General features: G+C 34.4%; 1 protein-coding gene across 6 annotated transcripts in view; it reads right to left on the reverse strand.

Annotated features, from left to right (window-relative positions):
* Window positions 1-18,078, reverse strand: part of LOC134531736 (uncharacterized) — a 377,288-nt gene that overhangs the window by 24,883 nt on the left and 334,327 nt on the right. For all 6 annotated transcript variants that reach the window (XM_063367600.1, XM_063367597.1, XM_063367599.1 and 3 more), the window contains 2 exons: window positions 16,631-16,844; window positions 8,677-8,787 (listed from right to left, as the gene is read on the reverse strand). In XM_063367600.1, the coding sequence (XP_063223670.1) occupies window positions 8,677-8,787; window positions 16,631-16,844 (325 nt within the window). The remainder of the gene's footprint in view (window positions 1-8,676; window positions 8,788-16,630; window positions 16,845-18,078) is intronic.

Here is an 18,078-nt window from a genome sequence, read left to right on the forward strand (position 1 = left end):
AAAAAAAATAGTTCTTTATATTATTGTTCATCAATGAACATGCCAAAAATATCTTTCTTCACAAAATGGCCACTAGAAATATAGAGTTTAGTAATAAAAAATTTAGAAAAAAAAAATTGTTTTGTACTCCCATTTGTATATGTATATAAAAAAATCTATAAATAAACATTAAATGAAAAATGTCAGGCATGCCCATTGGTTGAGTTGGTATTATACATTAACCCTGTTTTGTTTGTTAGTAACTAGTTAGATTCAAACCAAGCATTTTATTTCAAATATGTAGGCATACATTAAGAGTGTCTCACACTAATTAATGTACATTGATTTTAATAGAAAAAAAAACCATTTTGTAGGAGGTACTGTATTTACCCGAATATACTGCGACTCTGAATATAATGCGACCCCAAACTTTCTGATTGAGTGTCTAGAAAAATAGATTCATGGAGAGGAAACCACAGTTCAAATACAAAGTTGTAGAGAGGAAATCATAGTTAAAAAACACAGCAACTTATTTTTTTAAATTTTTAATTAATTTGGAAATAAAAATTAAATATATAAACTTAACCAGGCAAATATATATTTGAGTTTGTCACAACACTAACAAAATTAACATTAACAAAATTTGTTATGATGCTGGTAAGGCAAAATCATTCACTGTCAGTGTATGTACTGCTACTGCTGCTGCTGCTGCTGGTGCTGCTGCTGCTGCTGCTGCTACTGCCTTGATCTTCATTTTGCCACAACAGATCATCTTCAGTGCCATCCATGGCATTTGAAATGCAGCACTTCTTAAAACCACGGATGATGGACTCTGGAGTTGTCCTTTTCCATGCAGTGGAAATCCATCTTGCTAGCTGCAGAATTGATGGTTTCTTCATTTTCCCAGTTGGTGTGAGAGCATGGTCACCTGCAAGCAGCCAATCACTATATTGTTGGCGAAGGTGGTTCTTGAATGGCTTGTTTACTACAACATCGAGGACTTGTAGCTGGTTTGTCATTCCAGCTGGAATAACAACCAAGTCTGTGTTAAAATTACATACCGCAGCTTTAACCTCAGGTGTCAGATGTCCCCGAAACGCATCAAGAACCAACATGCCCCTTTTCTTCAGAAGTTCACCGGGGCGCCGATTCCACACAAGTCGCAACCATTCTTGCATCAAATCACTCATCATCCAGCCTTTTTCTTGATAACGAATGAATACGTCTGGCGGAAATGCTTCTTTGGGAAGTGTTTTTCTTTTTAATATGACGAATGGTGGCAGTTTCCTGCCGTCTGCCAAAACAGATAACATCACAGTGACTAGCAGCTTTTCATTACCAGTCGTGCGCACGGTAACAGTTTTGACGCCTTTTGTGTCAACGGTAGTGTTGCGGGGCATGTCAAAATTAACTGCCATTTCGTCTGCGTTCCCGATTTGGCCACACAAATAGTCGTGTTGTTTACGCAAACCAATCACAAAACGCTGAAATCTAGTCAATTTCTCTTGGAAATCTTTTGGCAGCTTTTGTGCTAATGATGTTCTGCGCCGCAAACAAAAACCGCAACGGCGCATCATTCTCACGCACCAGCCAGTACTAGCTTTGAAGCTAGTCCGCGGAATATTAAACTCCCAGGCAATTTCTAGGGCTTTTAAACTTATTACTTCTCGCGAAATAGGCATCCATTCTCTTCTCTTCTCTTTGATAAAATTCACAATGCGGGTTTCAATATCCCAGAACCGTCCTTTTTTTGGCCCTCTGAATGCTTTCCTGGTACTACTTGCATTTTTTAGACAACACAAATCTTTCCTCCAGTTACGCACGTTACTTTCACTGACGTATTTACGAGCAGCTTGGCAGTTGTTCGTTTGTATGGCATAATTTGCCACAATAATCTTAAAGTTAGCATCGTAACTTCTTCTTAGCCCTTTAGGCATATTTAATCGTGTACTCCCACCCTTCTCTACAGTATGCATGTTATAAAAAATCTCTCACTTTCTTACGATGCAAAACAAAACTTACGTCACAGTAACACAACACAAGCGACCAAACAAACGACAATCGCTTCTACCTAATACTGACCCAAGCTGAGACTAGCAGCGCTGTTACTTAGAGGTGTAAAAGTAACGAAAAAAAGTGTACCTGTATGTATTCGTTACTATAACAATTAGTACTCGTTACTATCGTATCGTTACGTTACTCGTTACTTCTGATACTACATAGCATGCAATGTTATGTTAGAGCAATGCATAGAGTCGTATTGCGTACAGTATGACATCGCGGCATCGCAACATTCGTAATTTGTAGAAAACATACTTATACATTACATACCAAACTGCGTAAGGTGCATTTTTTTCACTTTTCCGTATTTTTAACCAGACTTGTAACTACAAGTGAACTGTTCCATACTACGAAAAATGTGAGTAACGAAATGTATTCGTGTGTAACGTTTCGTTATTCGGTACTAGATGGTGCACCCGTTACTCAGTACCGAATACATACGGTTTGCTACAGCTCTACTGTTGCTTCACATTTTAGCCCGCCGTAACCTTGACACAGTTGTCTCGCAGCGCCGTTCCTAAACATTCCTCCGGCGGCAAGATGTACGTTTGCGATTATACTGCGAGACTCACTTTCAGTTCCAGCAATTTTTGTAAAAATCATCGCATTATATTCGGGTAAATATGGTAGTTTAGTATGGAAATAAATTATAAATTGTAAAATATTTTTCCACCAAAATATTGTTTATGCCTTCAACTGCGAGTTCACGTTTCACGAGTCAGAGTTAAGAGGCAAAATAATTAGAGTAAAATTGATCGGTCCTCACCAAGATTTGTTTTTGATAGTTTAATTTGAACTGTTTAACCTTCGCCGAAGACATCGCTGAAAACATTGAGCTGCCTCGTCTCGTGCCTCTTCCCCTTTATCACTCTCCCACTCTGCCTTACCTTGCTTACCCAACTTCTTTAGTATCAGTTTAGAATTCACCTGGAACAACACCACGGCCAATGAGCGCAGAACCCGATTGCAGATGACGGTCACTTGGGTGGAGCTTGTGAAAGGGGAGGGAGCGGCACGACGAATAAGGGATAAAGAAGGGAAAGAATGTAGGGGTGGAAGCGCAGGGGAAGGCGTTGAAGGAGAGGCGCAGAGCGAAATTGTTAAGAGTCGTTTTGTTTATTGCCCCATATCAAAGTACGCTCAGTGCGCAGTGCGTGCTTCTTGCGAATAGTGAAGACTCGGATTACGAAAGGCATGGAAAGAGAACACCGATACCTTTTTCGACTACGAAGAATGCAGAATGAGAAAACTGATACCTTTTTAGGAAGAACGTGGAAAGAGAAAACTGATACCGATTTACACTGGTGATGACAGCACGGAGGATGTGTAACCTGTAACGAGAATGCTGATACCTTGTTTCTTCTTGGGACCGCTACTGCTGTAGCTGATACAGAAGTATCAGCGACTTGTCACCAGTACATTACTGTATCAGTTACTCAGTTACTGGTTGGAACAGATACCGAAAATTGCTGTGACAACCCACCTCTACCCTACTTTCCCTTCCCCACCCGCCCCTCTCAAGAGTTATTGGCGCATGCATGAAAGCACCCTAATGTGGGTATAAATAGGGATATCAAGTATGCTTATGTTTGGCACTAGCAACGATCATCTGATAACAGTACTTCGGCGAGTGCTCCGGCAAGGTGTATGATATGAGTCATGGTAACCTGTAACTTGTGTTTCTTGAGATGGTGAGGTGACCATGCCTTTAATGTAGAGTAACTTTAACTCGTTACGTGTCAAAATTACCATTTCGTCCACTATCACCTAAATTAATGTTTGGTTAACTTTCTGTTTGGCTGTAAGCTCTGCTTAGTAAATTCTGTGACAATCCTAGAGGTACACCATCTTGCGGTTAGGTCTACTGAAAATGTTTAAATTGCAATTTGGTTGCAATCAGAAACTGATTCAGTGAGGCCTTTATTCACTTAAGCTTAGCCAGAGCTAATTTTAAATTATTCCTGAGTGGCGAGCAGAACTGTACAGCCGGTTTTTATTTACTGCTCTCGCTTGTAAAGTCATGTTTCCTAATGAAGTTTAATCACATAATCAATGCTTGTAGTATAATAGTGCCTGTCCTTGACCGCTTGTTTAGTGCTAAAAAATTTGTTGTGTAGGTCACTAGTATTTAGTGATGGGTCGATTCCGATTCCGGAATCGGCCGGTTCCACCGATTCCGGCATAATCGCGGGATTCAGAATACAGTGGTTTTGGAATCGACCATGACCGATTCCTGCATTGTTTTTGTAAGTTTGCAAAATATATCTCCTACGCAACGTAAGAAAATATTAAAATGTATGCAAATTTAATTTTTAAACTACATAATAAAATCTTTTATGGAACTGAGATTTACGAATTTCGGTGATTAGCGTATTTATTTACTTGCACCGCCATTTTCCCTACAGTACAAATGCAGTATACTTTCCCGCTTTAAGCGAAAGCATTTTTCGGAAATTACGTTGCAGCAGCACTGCATTTAATAGTAAACCTTCAAAAAAAAAAAATTAGACAAAACCATCAATGTTTAAAGAAAATAATGTAAATTTTATTCACTAAACAGTACCTACTTCATCATGGCAGCTACGTTTGCCATTGTAAACAACCTATTTTTTTTGTTTGTACTACCTGCCATGGTAAACCATACGGCCATGAACCAAATCTTTCGTGATGTGAACGTGAAAATTAAGATGTTTCACATCTCTGCACTTTAAATAATTATAAATAAAATAATTTTTTAACGAGATTTTACCATAATTCACAGTGGATTACTGCGACCATATTAAAATAAGTTTAAAAGCAATATAACCAAATAGCTGTAAATTGGTGTTCTTGTGCGTGTTTAGCGATGCTCGTTTTACATTAGAAATATTTTGGAAAGGCAGTTGGCAAATCTGAATTTCCAAACATTGCTGCTGAAACGTTCGTAAATTATTATTACTAAACATAAACAATCTTTTGAAAGTAGTTGTGTTAGTTCAACAGAATTGTTCCGATAAATTTCTGAAATGAATTAAATATCAAAACGCGATTATTTGAAGAGTTTAAATATTTTGTGTAAGAAAATATCACCATAAAATGTGGAAATTTTGAGATGCTTAAACATGCACAGATCTTTCTTACTCAAGAACGGAAAATTTATTTTCTCTTTACGGTTCTGAAGAACTGCAAGACTGGATGGATTTATTCTTTTCACCAAGTGATATAATTAAGTTTTAATTAATATATTAAAAAGTAATCATCTATGTTAGTTTATTTTAGTGTGGTGCATATTTGTTTCCATCATAATCCATCTTTTCATTTTTTTTTTTTGGCGCTGGTCCCTTGAAATATGTAAAAACGAAGTTATATTGTCATTTTAATTGGATCATTATTTAGTTGTGTTTGGAAATAAAATTCTTAACCTAACCGTACAAACCCTCTTTTTTTAACAATAAATTAATTTAGTTGATAATGTAAGGTATCTAAAGTTGGTGAAGTTATAACATTAATTACAATTTATGTCATAAGACATCTTAACATTATATAAGCTGTATATAATGTTAATTTATGCACATAAAATGAAACACAATGCAATTACATTTTTAAAATCATAAACAACATTTTTTTCTGAGTATATTACTCTGTTGAACATTGTCAGATAAAAATTAAAGAATCGGAATCGGATTCGAAGAATCGACCTTTTAATTTAAGAATCGAAAATGGAATCGGAATCTGTATATTTTAGGAATCGGCCCAACACTACTAGTATTTTTCACTTTTCTAATTGTATTTTATTCCCGCTGTGGTGTATGTGCTGACACATCAGACAACTACGTATTTCTGTAAATTTAATACATAATACAGTCAAACCTCGATTCTACGTACACTCATTGTTCTCCAAAATTTGTCCGTACGACCGAGTTGTACGTACGAACCAGTAAGGCCAAATTACATCCATTTGTGGCTATACTCCCCCCCCCCCCCCCAAATCCTTTTTCCCACCGCTGCCACGGGAAATGAATTGCCGTTGCCGTGTCTATACACGGCACGTACATGTGCCTTTGGCAAACAAGTAAATTTTTTACATGTACGTATGTTTATTATGCTGGAATTAACGCATACCATATTTGCTCAAATAAAAAAATTACAGTGGGTTCTTTATAAATGTAGATAAGATTAGCTAGTAGGCCTAAAAACATCATGAAAAACGTAACGTTTATAGGCTGCAATGAGCATTTTAAATCGCAAAATGTATATATTTTATAGAAAAGTTTATTTTATTTCGTATTTTTCCATAAGCGTAATAGCTTTTTTCTTGCTTCCGCTCATGATGTACGAAATGTGTGTCCAAAAAGTAGTGAAGGTCTTCAAAAACCGAAGCAAAATAAATCCAAGTAATGAAACAAAAAATCTAAATCCAGGTGAAATTCGTTGCCAAGTCAAGAAAAAGAAATCCAAAGTAATCCAACCAAAATCCAAATCGTAGTCAGTTAAGAGTAGCAATAAGTCCGAGTAATTATAGCACGAGACGATCTAAAATGCACGAGGGAAAAACGTAAACTCACGAATGTATGAACGTAACGGGAATATTACGTGGCTTGTAAGTTCTGATACTGTATTTATTTCATAACTTAGCCGAAATACTGGTACGTATGAGATATAATCTTCACAAAATAAAATGAGCGGTGTCTTGAAACTGTTTTATACGTATTATAATTTAAGAAGTATTACACTGCATATTTTTTAACTAACCATTTATTTCTGGGGATTGTAAATAATTAATCATTGGTATCAAGACATCTACCTCGTTTAGAGTAAAATTTCAATCCGGACTGAACCTGGAGTGGAGTGAACTCTGAGTGAATGTGTAACGAACATAGACTAACGAAATGTGTTTATGGTAAATATCACAATCCAGATTGAAATGTAAACAAGATCGAAGTTGGAGTCAACATAGACTGAAAATTTTGTGGTGCGATCATTACGTCCAACAATAACTCTACTTCCATCTCTGTCCACATATTCCTCTGCTCTTTTTTTGCCATTTTCACAAATTATGCCTGAAATGCAACGAGACCAATAACAAACAATGCAATATGGCGGCGGCTTGCTCGTGCGTGTTTTCTTTTCACTCCAGTCCGTGTTTAAAGTAAAATCTCAATACGGATTCTTCAGTCCAGTCCAGTCCACCTCAACAAGTGGAGTGGATTATCTCACTTCACTCCAACTTCAGTCCACAACAAAGTGTTTAAGTAAAATTTCAATCAAGATTCCTCACTCCACTCCAGGTTCAATCCGGATTGAAATTTTACCCTAAACGAGGTAAGTAAGATGAACGTAAACTTGAACATGTCACGGCAGCGAGAAAACTGGTGCGTATACCAATAAGCTGGTATTAGAACTGGACAAAACTGGAACACGGTCGGTGGAGCTTTTGTTTTTTTCCGCTAAGCTCGCGTCTATTGGCTGGCTGCTGGTGGAACGTCACGAGTCTGGGCGGAGCGTAGAGTGAGTTATACTGCGCATGCGCAGCTCAGGGAACAAAGAGGGCCAGCCGGCGGCTACACCGCGCCATAACAACAGCTGACCGAGTACAATGACCTTATCCGCGTACGGCGCGCTATCGACAGTAAATATCCATCAATTTGCAGCTTTTTTTAAATTTTTTTACTGTGATGCAATGTGTATGTAGCCCATATTTGATATAAACGCTGCAGGTTAGAACTGTATTTTAATAAACTTTTTAACGTATTTCTTAAACTTTTCATATTATTTAACTTTTTTTTAATTTTTTTGCCTCATTTTTCACGGTTTCTGAAATCTGTACGTACGACCGAGGTGTACGTACAAACCGGGGGCCATACGAGCGAGGTTTGACTGTACATAAACTGTAAAATCCTAATGAATGATTGATTTCAACTATAAAATACATTGTTTTATATGGGAAAACTACATACACAAAGCAGTTAGAATCTAACTGCGGGACCAAAACATATTGCGACGTTTTTTCCCCTCCAAATTTGGCCGTCTTAAAATAACGGTGCAAAGATTATGCGATAAAACACGGGTATATATATATGGACGACTCAATTGAAAACAATCCATTACTAATTGATTGTGTAACAAACTGCGATAGTTGACCTCGACTGTCTGGCGTGTTTACAACAGTATTTTCATCACGTTTTTCGTTTAGTCATTTTGTTAATGTTTTGAAAGTTAGAGTTAAAAATTGGAGTTTATATTTTCCAGTTAAATATTGCATTTTGATTGTACATGTCAAAGAAAAGCAGCTTTGTTTGGAAACATTTTACCATTGTTGTAGGTGATGGGAAAGCAAGATGCCACCTTTGCAAAGCCGAAATTTCACGTGGTGAAAATTCGACACGTGGCTTCAACACCACAAATTTGTTGAGACATTTAATGTCATTTCATGACCGTGAAACATATTGTGCATATATTTTTTTTTACCAACAGTGATCATGTTTGTATCTTTATGCAATACTTTTCAAGTAATTTGGAGCATATTTTACAACTAACTTAAAAAAGCACTATTCAGTCAAAAAAATTGGCATGATCGGTACCACATTTCTGGCATCGGCATGATCGGCTCACCCCTAATTATAATATAATAGAAACAGCAATTAAATTTCAGCTTACGCTAAGATTTCTTTTGACAGACGGCTGATGAAGGCGCTGCTCAGTGCACGGTTCAGTAGTCCTCCCAAAGCAGACGACATGTGGCTCTTCAGCCCCTCCGCTTTCTGGTCTCTGGAAATGTTGCAAATACCAAACACATATCACTCCCTAAGCTTAAAAATATACCCTAGGCCTGTGTAAATACTGGTTTTTGAATGCAAAGTGAATATAACATCAAATGATAAAATATTCTCAAGCCAAATCAAAGTGAGAACATTTTTCTCAGCAATACTGAAGTAAGTGAAGTAAAAAGATAATTTGTGAATGATTACTTACACACATACATACATACATACATACATACATACATACATACATACATACATAAATAATTTAATACAAACACACATACATACATAGATAGATACATACATGCATACATACACACACACATATAATATGGTTAAAACTATACAGATAAACTTTTGCAAAATTACATAAATTTAGAATTTATAATTTATTTTAAAATTAAAATGAATATAGTCAATTATTTCTTAAACAAACAATTTAGCCACAGTTGGAAATCAGTATACAGATCCTAGTAAAGCATTATTTATGCTCCCATATTAAAACTGCAAATAAATGACATGTGAATTTAAAGCTTTTTCATGTTTCAAGTAGTGCATTACATTAAAAGATTCACATCCCATTTAAAACTTTAAATGAAAGAGTTTTAATTTTCTTGGGAAGTTAAATCAAATATCTAAAACACCAATTTGATTTGCTTAGTCAAAGCTTCACACAGCTTATTATTCACATAATGCTGATTGTACCAACACAAAAGCACTTCTAAAAGCCAATTTTTTTTATTTATAGATGCTATAAACTGGTAAAATAGTTATTGCAACCCACTCACAAGCATATGCAAATCACCACGTGTGCAAGTAACACAGTACGCAAAAAAAATACCAGAATATTTGGTTTTGCTGGCTAGGTAGGCCTACACCTGTTTCACTGAATAGCCAGAGCTTATTTCATACACCATATGGGAGCGATGAGGTCTCTTTTTGATAGGGGTGGACGGGATCCCGAAATTCGGGATAAAAGTCGGGAAGAAAACCATTCCCGAACTTCGGGAAAATAATTTTTCTCTTCCGGATAATACCTCGGGAAAATTTTTTTTTTTTTAAATAGTAAAAACCTTTGTCGTACTAATTTTTATATTCTAAAAATACGTTATGTATACATACGTCCCGTAAAAACTTTGTATACGTATTAAACGAACAAAGTACAAAGACATCATAAAAAATAAAATACATATTACAAACAATAACGTAAATTCAACACTCATTCATAATCATAGTTTAAAATAACTCTCTGACTAAATAAAGAACTCAATTTTGAATATTATTAAGTTTGGCGAATGTTAACATCTTTGCCGTATTTTTAGGTTATAATTTGTCTTGAAAATTAACAAGAGCAACAATAAGCAGTGTTGCCAAACGCGTAATATTCGAAACACTAATAAAATGAAAGACGCCATCTTGGTTTCAAATGTTTATGCCATAAATGTCTTTCATAAACATGAGATGGTTTTACGTTTTAGTCGTTGGTCATTATGTAAGAATGAAAGTGAACAATTAAAAACAAGTGGTATTTTTAAAGTAGGCGTGATAATTATTTCTGGCAAATTTCATTTAATAAAAAAAGGGTAGTTTATACACTTGTGTGAATGATGGAGCCTGGCATTCCAGGCAGTAGCAAAAGTGAACCAAGTGTGTCTTCTGCGCCTATTTGGAAGTTCTTTAAAAAATTACCAAATAACAAGTTGCAATGTACATAAATTAACAAGTGAACATGTTGAAGAGTTGGTGTTTCTTCATGAAAATTTAAAGTAGAGTTGGACACAAGATGTTTGTATTTATTACATTTTATGTTATTTATTATTTGTATTTGTGTCTCTTTCTTTTTGTGATTTGATTTATAAATGTGGATGGTTTATTAAAAAAAAGACTTAAAAATACGCACATTTTAAAAGTACATATAATTTTCTGCACATCAAGCTAAGAGACAATTTACTGCTCTTGCTCCCGATCCTGATCCCGAAAATCTGATGTATTTCTCGACCGAATCCCGTCCCGAAGTAAAAATGCTATTCCCGTCCACCTCTACTTTTTGATGTACTAGAATTGTTATTGAACCTCTGCAATAGTGGCCACACACAGGGCCGCGTCTAGGGGGGGGGGGGGGGGGGGAGGGGGGGGGGGAAAGGGGCATTTGCCCCGGGCCTCACATTCTAGGGGGCCTCAAATTTTATTAAAAATATATATAATCTATTTAAAAGTGAATTCCCATTTTATATCTGGCGTAATAATAACTTGTCTTTAAATTTAGGTACCTATTTATTTAGTTTTGTAAAGCATGATTCCACAATAAAACCACACCGTGCTGTAACTTGTATGGTTTTATTTATAACTACTGAGTAAGTCACCGACATCGACGCCGGTCGCCAATAACTACTGTGGTGCGGACAAAGCGAGCGGATTCATTACATACCACAACAGCAATTGGGGCGCTACGGGTGCTATTGTTTGATTCGAGAGGCCGATTAATGTGATATGTGATTCGTTTTAGTTCCAACAGATGTCATGTAATTAATGTACGCGTAAAACTTCTTAATGTAAGATTGACGAACAACAATCAATATCCCTGTTTTAATCTATTTGTGCAACTAAATATGTTTTTAGTGAGATTTTAAAGCTATTAATTTTGATTTTGCAGTAATTATTTTATTTCTTTTAATGATTTTGTTGGTTTATGAATCATACGAACTTGTTTATGATGTTCATGTTGGTAGTTGTGTTCAACAATAGAGAAGTCCATAAGGCGGGAATAATGTAAACAGACCTTGATACTACACCAGAGTTTTAGTTTGATAATAATTGCTAATTTGTTGTGTTTTATAATAATGTCACAAAATGAGTGTACGTGAATTTGATAGCGGTGCTTCAAAATGTAAAGCAGAAAGAAGAGAACAAGAAGAAATAAACAAACTTCCAAAACTTACAGCCTTCTTCACAAAGAACCATGAACCTCCTCAAACACTAGAACCATGTGATTGTGATGGTAAGTTGCCTTTGACTTTACCACTTTCAAGCTCTGATAAAGTTAAAGAAAACACAGAAGTAACTAAAATAGATAATTGTAATCTGATTAACACAACTCCAGAAATTCCCATAACTTCTAGAAACTGTGCTAGGACTGAAATAAGTGTAGATTTTGATAGTGCAGTGTTAATAGAAGAAATCCAGCAAGATCCTGCGGCATGGCCTGGCTATATCACTGACAAAATGATTAGTTATTGTATTGATAAGGGGCTGGACTTCTTTTTAGTAATAATGATGGAGACTACACAGTTTCTGCTAGGCAATATCCAAAATGTACTCGTAAACTAGCAACATCTGCATTTGTCAGAGTAATTGACAGGAGAGAAAATGGTTATTGTACTCTTAATGTACGGGAAATGTGTTTTGCTTTGCGTGCAAACTTTTCAGTAATTGTAAACTATCAAAATTTGTAAATGGTTTAGTAGGAAAAAACAGTGTTGGTGAATGTATTCATGCAACAAAACTGTTTCTGTTTTTAGAAAAGCTGTACTCATTTTTCACTGCTTCCACTCACAGGTGGTCAGTTCTTGAAGGAGTTATTTCGGAAAGCAAAGGAAATAGCAGAAAGCCAAAAATCACTGTCAAGAGCTTTTCGAAAACAAGGTGGTCATGCAGAGAAGATGCATTGAAAACTCTCGTCATTCATTATGAGATTTTCTCTGCATTTAATGATATGTTCAACGACAAAAATGAAACGCAAGTCACAAGGATGGAAGCGAACCCCCTCATGAAGAAAATGCAATATTTAGAATTTTCTTTTATGGCTGTATTTTAGTACGACATTATGGAAAGATTCGGCGCAGTAACCAAGCATCTACAGAAGCCTGGACTCGATGTCATAACTGATCATCAACTGATGAATTCTTTGAAAAATTTTGTTTCCGATTTGCGAAATAATTTTGATAAAATTGAAGTTAAAGCAACACAACTAAGCAATTATGTGTTACAAACGTTTGTAGAAACTAGATCTTCCAAAAATAAAAAGTTTTTGGATGGAAAAGACGAACTTTCAACTGTTGTAACATCCCGCGAGAATTTCAGAATTTCCACATTTCTATGCATTGCTGATAAGCTCCGCATGGAACTGGAGAAGGTAGCTGCTTCCTACAAAGATATTGCCTTTAACATTTGGGTTTCTTTGTAACTTAACTACAGCAAGTGAAGATGAACTCAAATCTAGTGCTACCGAGTTGGTCAGAAAATACAGAAAGGATCTGCAGCCTGTTATTACAAATTAATTATTACACTTATCATTTCTCAGAGAGCAAAAGTTGAAGACAGTGTTACATCATTCACTCCACAAAAGGTTTTGCAGCACTTATATAACAGTGATATAATTTATGTATTTCCAAATGTAGCAATAGCACTGCGCTTGTATTTGACACTACCAATCACAAACTGTGAAAGTGAAAGATCATTTTCAAAACTGTCAGTTCTGAAGAATCAATTCCGATCTACCATGTGACAAGAGAGATTAAACTCGTTAGCGGTGATTTCTACAGAACATGATCTTGTGAACAGCATTTCATTTGATGGACTCATTAACTTGTTTGCTGCTAAAAAGGCAAGGAAGAAGTTTATTGCAAAGTGAGTTAATAAATATGTAATTTTGATTGGTCGGGATCTGCAACTCATAAAATTGTGTAAATATTTGAGAACGATTTAAGACTTTCGTAAATGAAGCAGAGAAATATTGGGGGGTGGGTGTTGGCTATGAAATATTACTCCATTTCAACTAGAAAATGTGTTGTTATACATTATTTTGTTTTCCCTGCATAAATATGTTTCATATTTCTGCATATACAGTCTGCATTTCATTATGATACTTCTTGTCCTTTTTTATGTTAGTTATTACATACATACATGTCAATGCAAATATGAGTTTTTCATATCTGAAAATTATCACTACAATAATATTGTTGCCCCAGGCCTCGCATTCTCATAAAACGGCCCTTGCCACACATGAAGTATATTTAATAGCAAACATATACTACTTCACCTGAGACACTCAGTTACATGTTTCATTGCTTACATTTATCAACTATTAGTGAGAAGTAAAATTTCCTAACTCAAAATTTCCTTTTAACAATGAACAAATGCAACAACATTAAAATAGTGATTTCAGTAAATGTTAGCAATACACTGTTAAAAGATTTTCTTTCTCCCAAAGTGTAAACAATGTTATAAATCTCATGTTGTCAGGCCATATGACATTTTGTAAAAATAATGTAGAGTATAAACACGAATAGAGGCCAAGGTTTTAATTCACAACAATCGCTAATGAAAACAGGGATCTGCCTGAAATCACACCTCATGAAAAAATCAAGTAGAAAGAAAAAAAGGCACAATGTGTTAAATATACTTGATTGTTACATAAAACAGCATTATGATAATTTGAAGAGATGGGTCTAAGTTTAAAAATGCGAACAGTGGTTCTGCTGTTCGAATCTGTTTAAAAAACTAGATACTTTCACAATTCTGCCAACTTTAGCTCAATAGTCAAGCATACTTGCATAGCTTGTTATTTTCGAGCCAATGAAACGAACGCACAGGCATCGACCAAAATAGGTTTGACATAACATTTGTGTCTGTACACAAAAAAAAAAGGTAGAGCTCAGATTGTGATTTTTTTTTGCATACTAAAGTTGCCTACAGAACGAGCCAGTTTAAGATGTCAATCATACATATTGTTACAGTTACAAATCAATACCTCAAAATTTATCCAATGCAAGTTATGTTTGTACAGTAATCTGGAATTGTACTATACACACTAGAGCTGTGTTGGTCCCATGAAACTGGAACTCTTGTGTACACCGATTATGAACATGTGGTGATTAGTTCAATAAAAAAAGAGGACAAAAATGTATTGTAAACAAAATGAGAAAATAACCATTAATTATCAAGTGCACAGTTTTCTCCACTGTATACGCATGTAATTTGGTTACCAGTGGATAAAAAACATGTGTTTGTTTAACCTCCTACTTGTTGTCAGATAACACTATTTAAGGTTAAATCTAGCCCCCAAAATAACTCAAATGACTATTTTAAAGGGTAAGAAAATCTTGAACATTTTGGTGGCTTGAGTTTGGCTAAACTAATTATTTGGTAGAAAGCTCATCTCAAGTTTTAAAAATACTGAACTAAAAGCTAAAAATTCTAAATAAATACATACTCCCAAGTCAGTTTTTTTTAGTTTACTCCGTAAAACAAAAATCCAAACATGTTTATTTTAGAATAGTCAAAAATATTTTATTTATGCCAAATTATGCTCCTACAGATCACAATTTAATACCTATGCCGATGCAGATGCAAAAGCAAATGCAATAAAATATAACTAAGTTAACTCACCATATAACTCGTTTCCAGATAAAAGTATTTCATACAATTATTTTTCTTACAGTTAAATAATAAAGTTTTTCCCTACTCTCTTAAGCCTACTCACTTATATTGATGTTGTCATACATATTTAAAAACACTAAAAGTTTGCTACAAAAATTATTATCAAAAATAACTATTTATAAACATACTATTTTGAAATTAAATTGTCCAAAAATTAAATAATACTTAGAACGAATGAATGAATGAATAACAAATACATTTAATTAAGTTACATTTGATGGAACCAAATCATCGCAATGTTATAACTTTTCACTTCCTATAGCTTTAAAACACTAATACAAGGGCTATATTATTTTGGAAATAATTTTAAATTATATAAATCAATATATTGGTAATTATAATTATACATAAAAACATTACAAAATTATGGAAAAGATTAAGTAAAATAACATAAGAGAGAACATTTTCCCTTTTTAGTTGTAGTTTATCTGTATTTTCTAACATTTTTGCTCTGTTCGATATGATAGGTGACTGTCGGAGCATTAAAAACATTTTGCCACTTCTTGCAGGTTGACAGCTTTAAGAATTTTGTTTTGTGGCAATAATAATACTGAAATGTTTTTTGTTAATCATGATAACTACAGAATACAATAAAAAATGGGCAAAGGCACAAAAATTTTTTTAATAACATATTTTACCCGAAACCAATTGTATTTTAATGGCACTGTTAAAGGTCAGATTGTTGTTTGGATATGGGAATGTTTTTTTTATAGTAAATGATAAATACCATGGCTACCATCCTCTTAGAAATGGGGCATACTGAACAGGTAGGAACTACGAGAGAAAAAAAACAAAACACCCCGCAATCAAAATTGGTAAGTGAAAATTTGTGTAGTTACCTTTCTACAAAGACATTTTAAATTTCTTAATAGTAGGAGAAGACTATTTTATCTAGTTAATAAATTGTAACTTAAGGCTAAAGAAAATCAATGGACTACAGACAGTTTTTAAACTAAGATGGCATCTTGGGATTCCTATCTCATCCCATAACTGCAAGTACTAGTAGTTTATGCCTATGGTGTTGGTATGTTGGTACCCCTATGTTTTAACTGAATAAACGATTGTTTATCAGGTAAACAACCTTTATATTTATGTTTAAACTGTAAATGAGTATGAACATAAAACTGTTTCATCCACATATTAAAAAACTTCAATCAATTGTTCTAATGTACCGTAAATATGTACGTATTACTGAGGTAATATGAGTATGACAACAAAATCCTACATTATATGATGATATGCCCACTGAATTATGCATGCAATTCAAAGGACAAAGTTTTTTATATATTATATTGAATTGAACATGTATAAGGGTGACTTGAAAGAGAGAATTCACTGTATATAAAAAACACAAACATAAAATATATTATTTTAATTTGTATAACTTGGAAACGAGAGATTTAACTCACGTGGATCCCTGAGAATCACTTGAATGTGTGGTTCCAGTGGTTAAGACATCGCCACCATGTGTGGCCTCGATGTGCTGCCTCAACGACTCCTCGTTCACATGCAGCTCCTTGCAGGAAGTGCACATGTGGCGACTGTTGTTAACCTGGAAGAGGCTTGAGCACGCTATTGACGAGATCAGAGCCTGCCGAGACCGCTCCGACGCCTTCGCTTTTCCTGAACAAACCAAGCAAATACGACACGTTTCGCAACTCAAAAATTTACCATAAAGCCCAGCACTACACAGCCTTTATTTTAGGACCAGCTCAATACTCTGTTCATTAAAGAGTATTGAGTTTTTTGTTCTGCAACCACACTTTAGTCATCCCTTGCAGTTAAGGGTTGATATATCAAAAAATTGCTTAAGACAAAAGTTTTAGATAATATTTAAAAGGTTTACAATGACTTTAAATGGACTGATACTGTGCCTACAAAGAAGGTAATGATTTTTTCCCCCTTCAACTCCCTTTTTTTTAAAAAAAAAAACTCTTGCAGTAATGGTTTGTCTTTCATAAAATGCTTAATTGTTGGTGTTATTAAAAATCCTTTCAAACACAAAACAAAATTTTTTGGTACTACTCTTAGGAAGATTAATAACTCTAAACGAATGCAATATTTTTTAAGGTGATTATTAAATTTTTTTCAATAAAATTTCCTATTTCTTTCCCCTTGGTTTGATTTTGCCCATTACGAAACTCAACCAAGATTTTTCATTTCTATATTTCATGTACCAGTTTGGAAGAATTTGAGTAAAATAATGTGTAAATAAAAAAAAAGTATGGAAGGATACAGTAAAATCCTATTTAAAATAATTTAGAAAGTGACCTATTAAATAACTACAATTTCTTATCATTAAATTAGTTTTTCAGATTAATATGTTAAATTTCACATTAATAAGTCAAAATTTTTAAGTAAAATGTGATACTACATAGTTTTCCAGATGGTGGTTTTGAAAAAAAGGGTCAATGAAATTAAAAACTAATTAAAATTTTAGAGTAGCACTGATACATGTGATAATGTAAAAATGAGTGAAAACATGATAACAAATTGGAAAAAGTAATTTCTTTAAGCACTTTCTTTGTACTTTGTTCAGAAGTGAAACAGTTATAATTTAAAGGAAAAGTCTAGTGGTGCACCGATAAGACTTTACCGATTACCGATTCGATTACCGATTATGAGAGCAATAATCGGCAGATACAGATTCAGTTACCGATTATAATGAAGACATTTTTTTAAGTGTAATAATAATAATGCACACAAAAGTTTTATTCCCATGTGAATTTAAAAACAAGATTAGGTAAAATTGAGAATACAGTTATAACCGTATAAAAATATATAAAATACACTATTAAGTCATTGTAAAGTGTAAATTAAATTAACTTCTATTTATATTTGTTATTGTAAACAACTT

Source organism: Bacillus rossius, chromosome 5 (genome assembly GCF_032445375.1).
Source record: "Bacillus rossius redtenbacheri isolate Brsri chromosome 5, Brsri_v3, whole genome shotgun sequence".
In the NCBI taxonomy this organism is placed as follows: Eukaryota; Metazoa; Arthropoda; class Insecta; order Phasmatodea; family Bacillidae; genus Bacillus; species Bacillus rossius.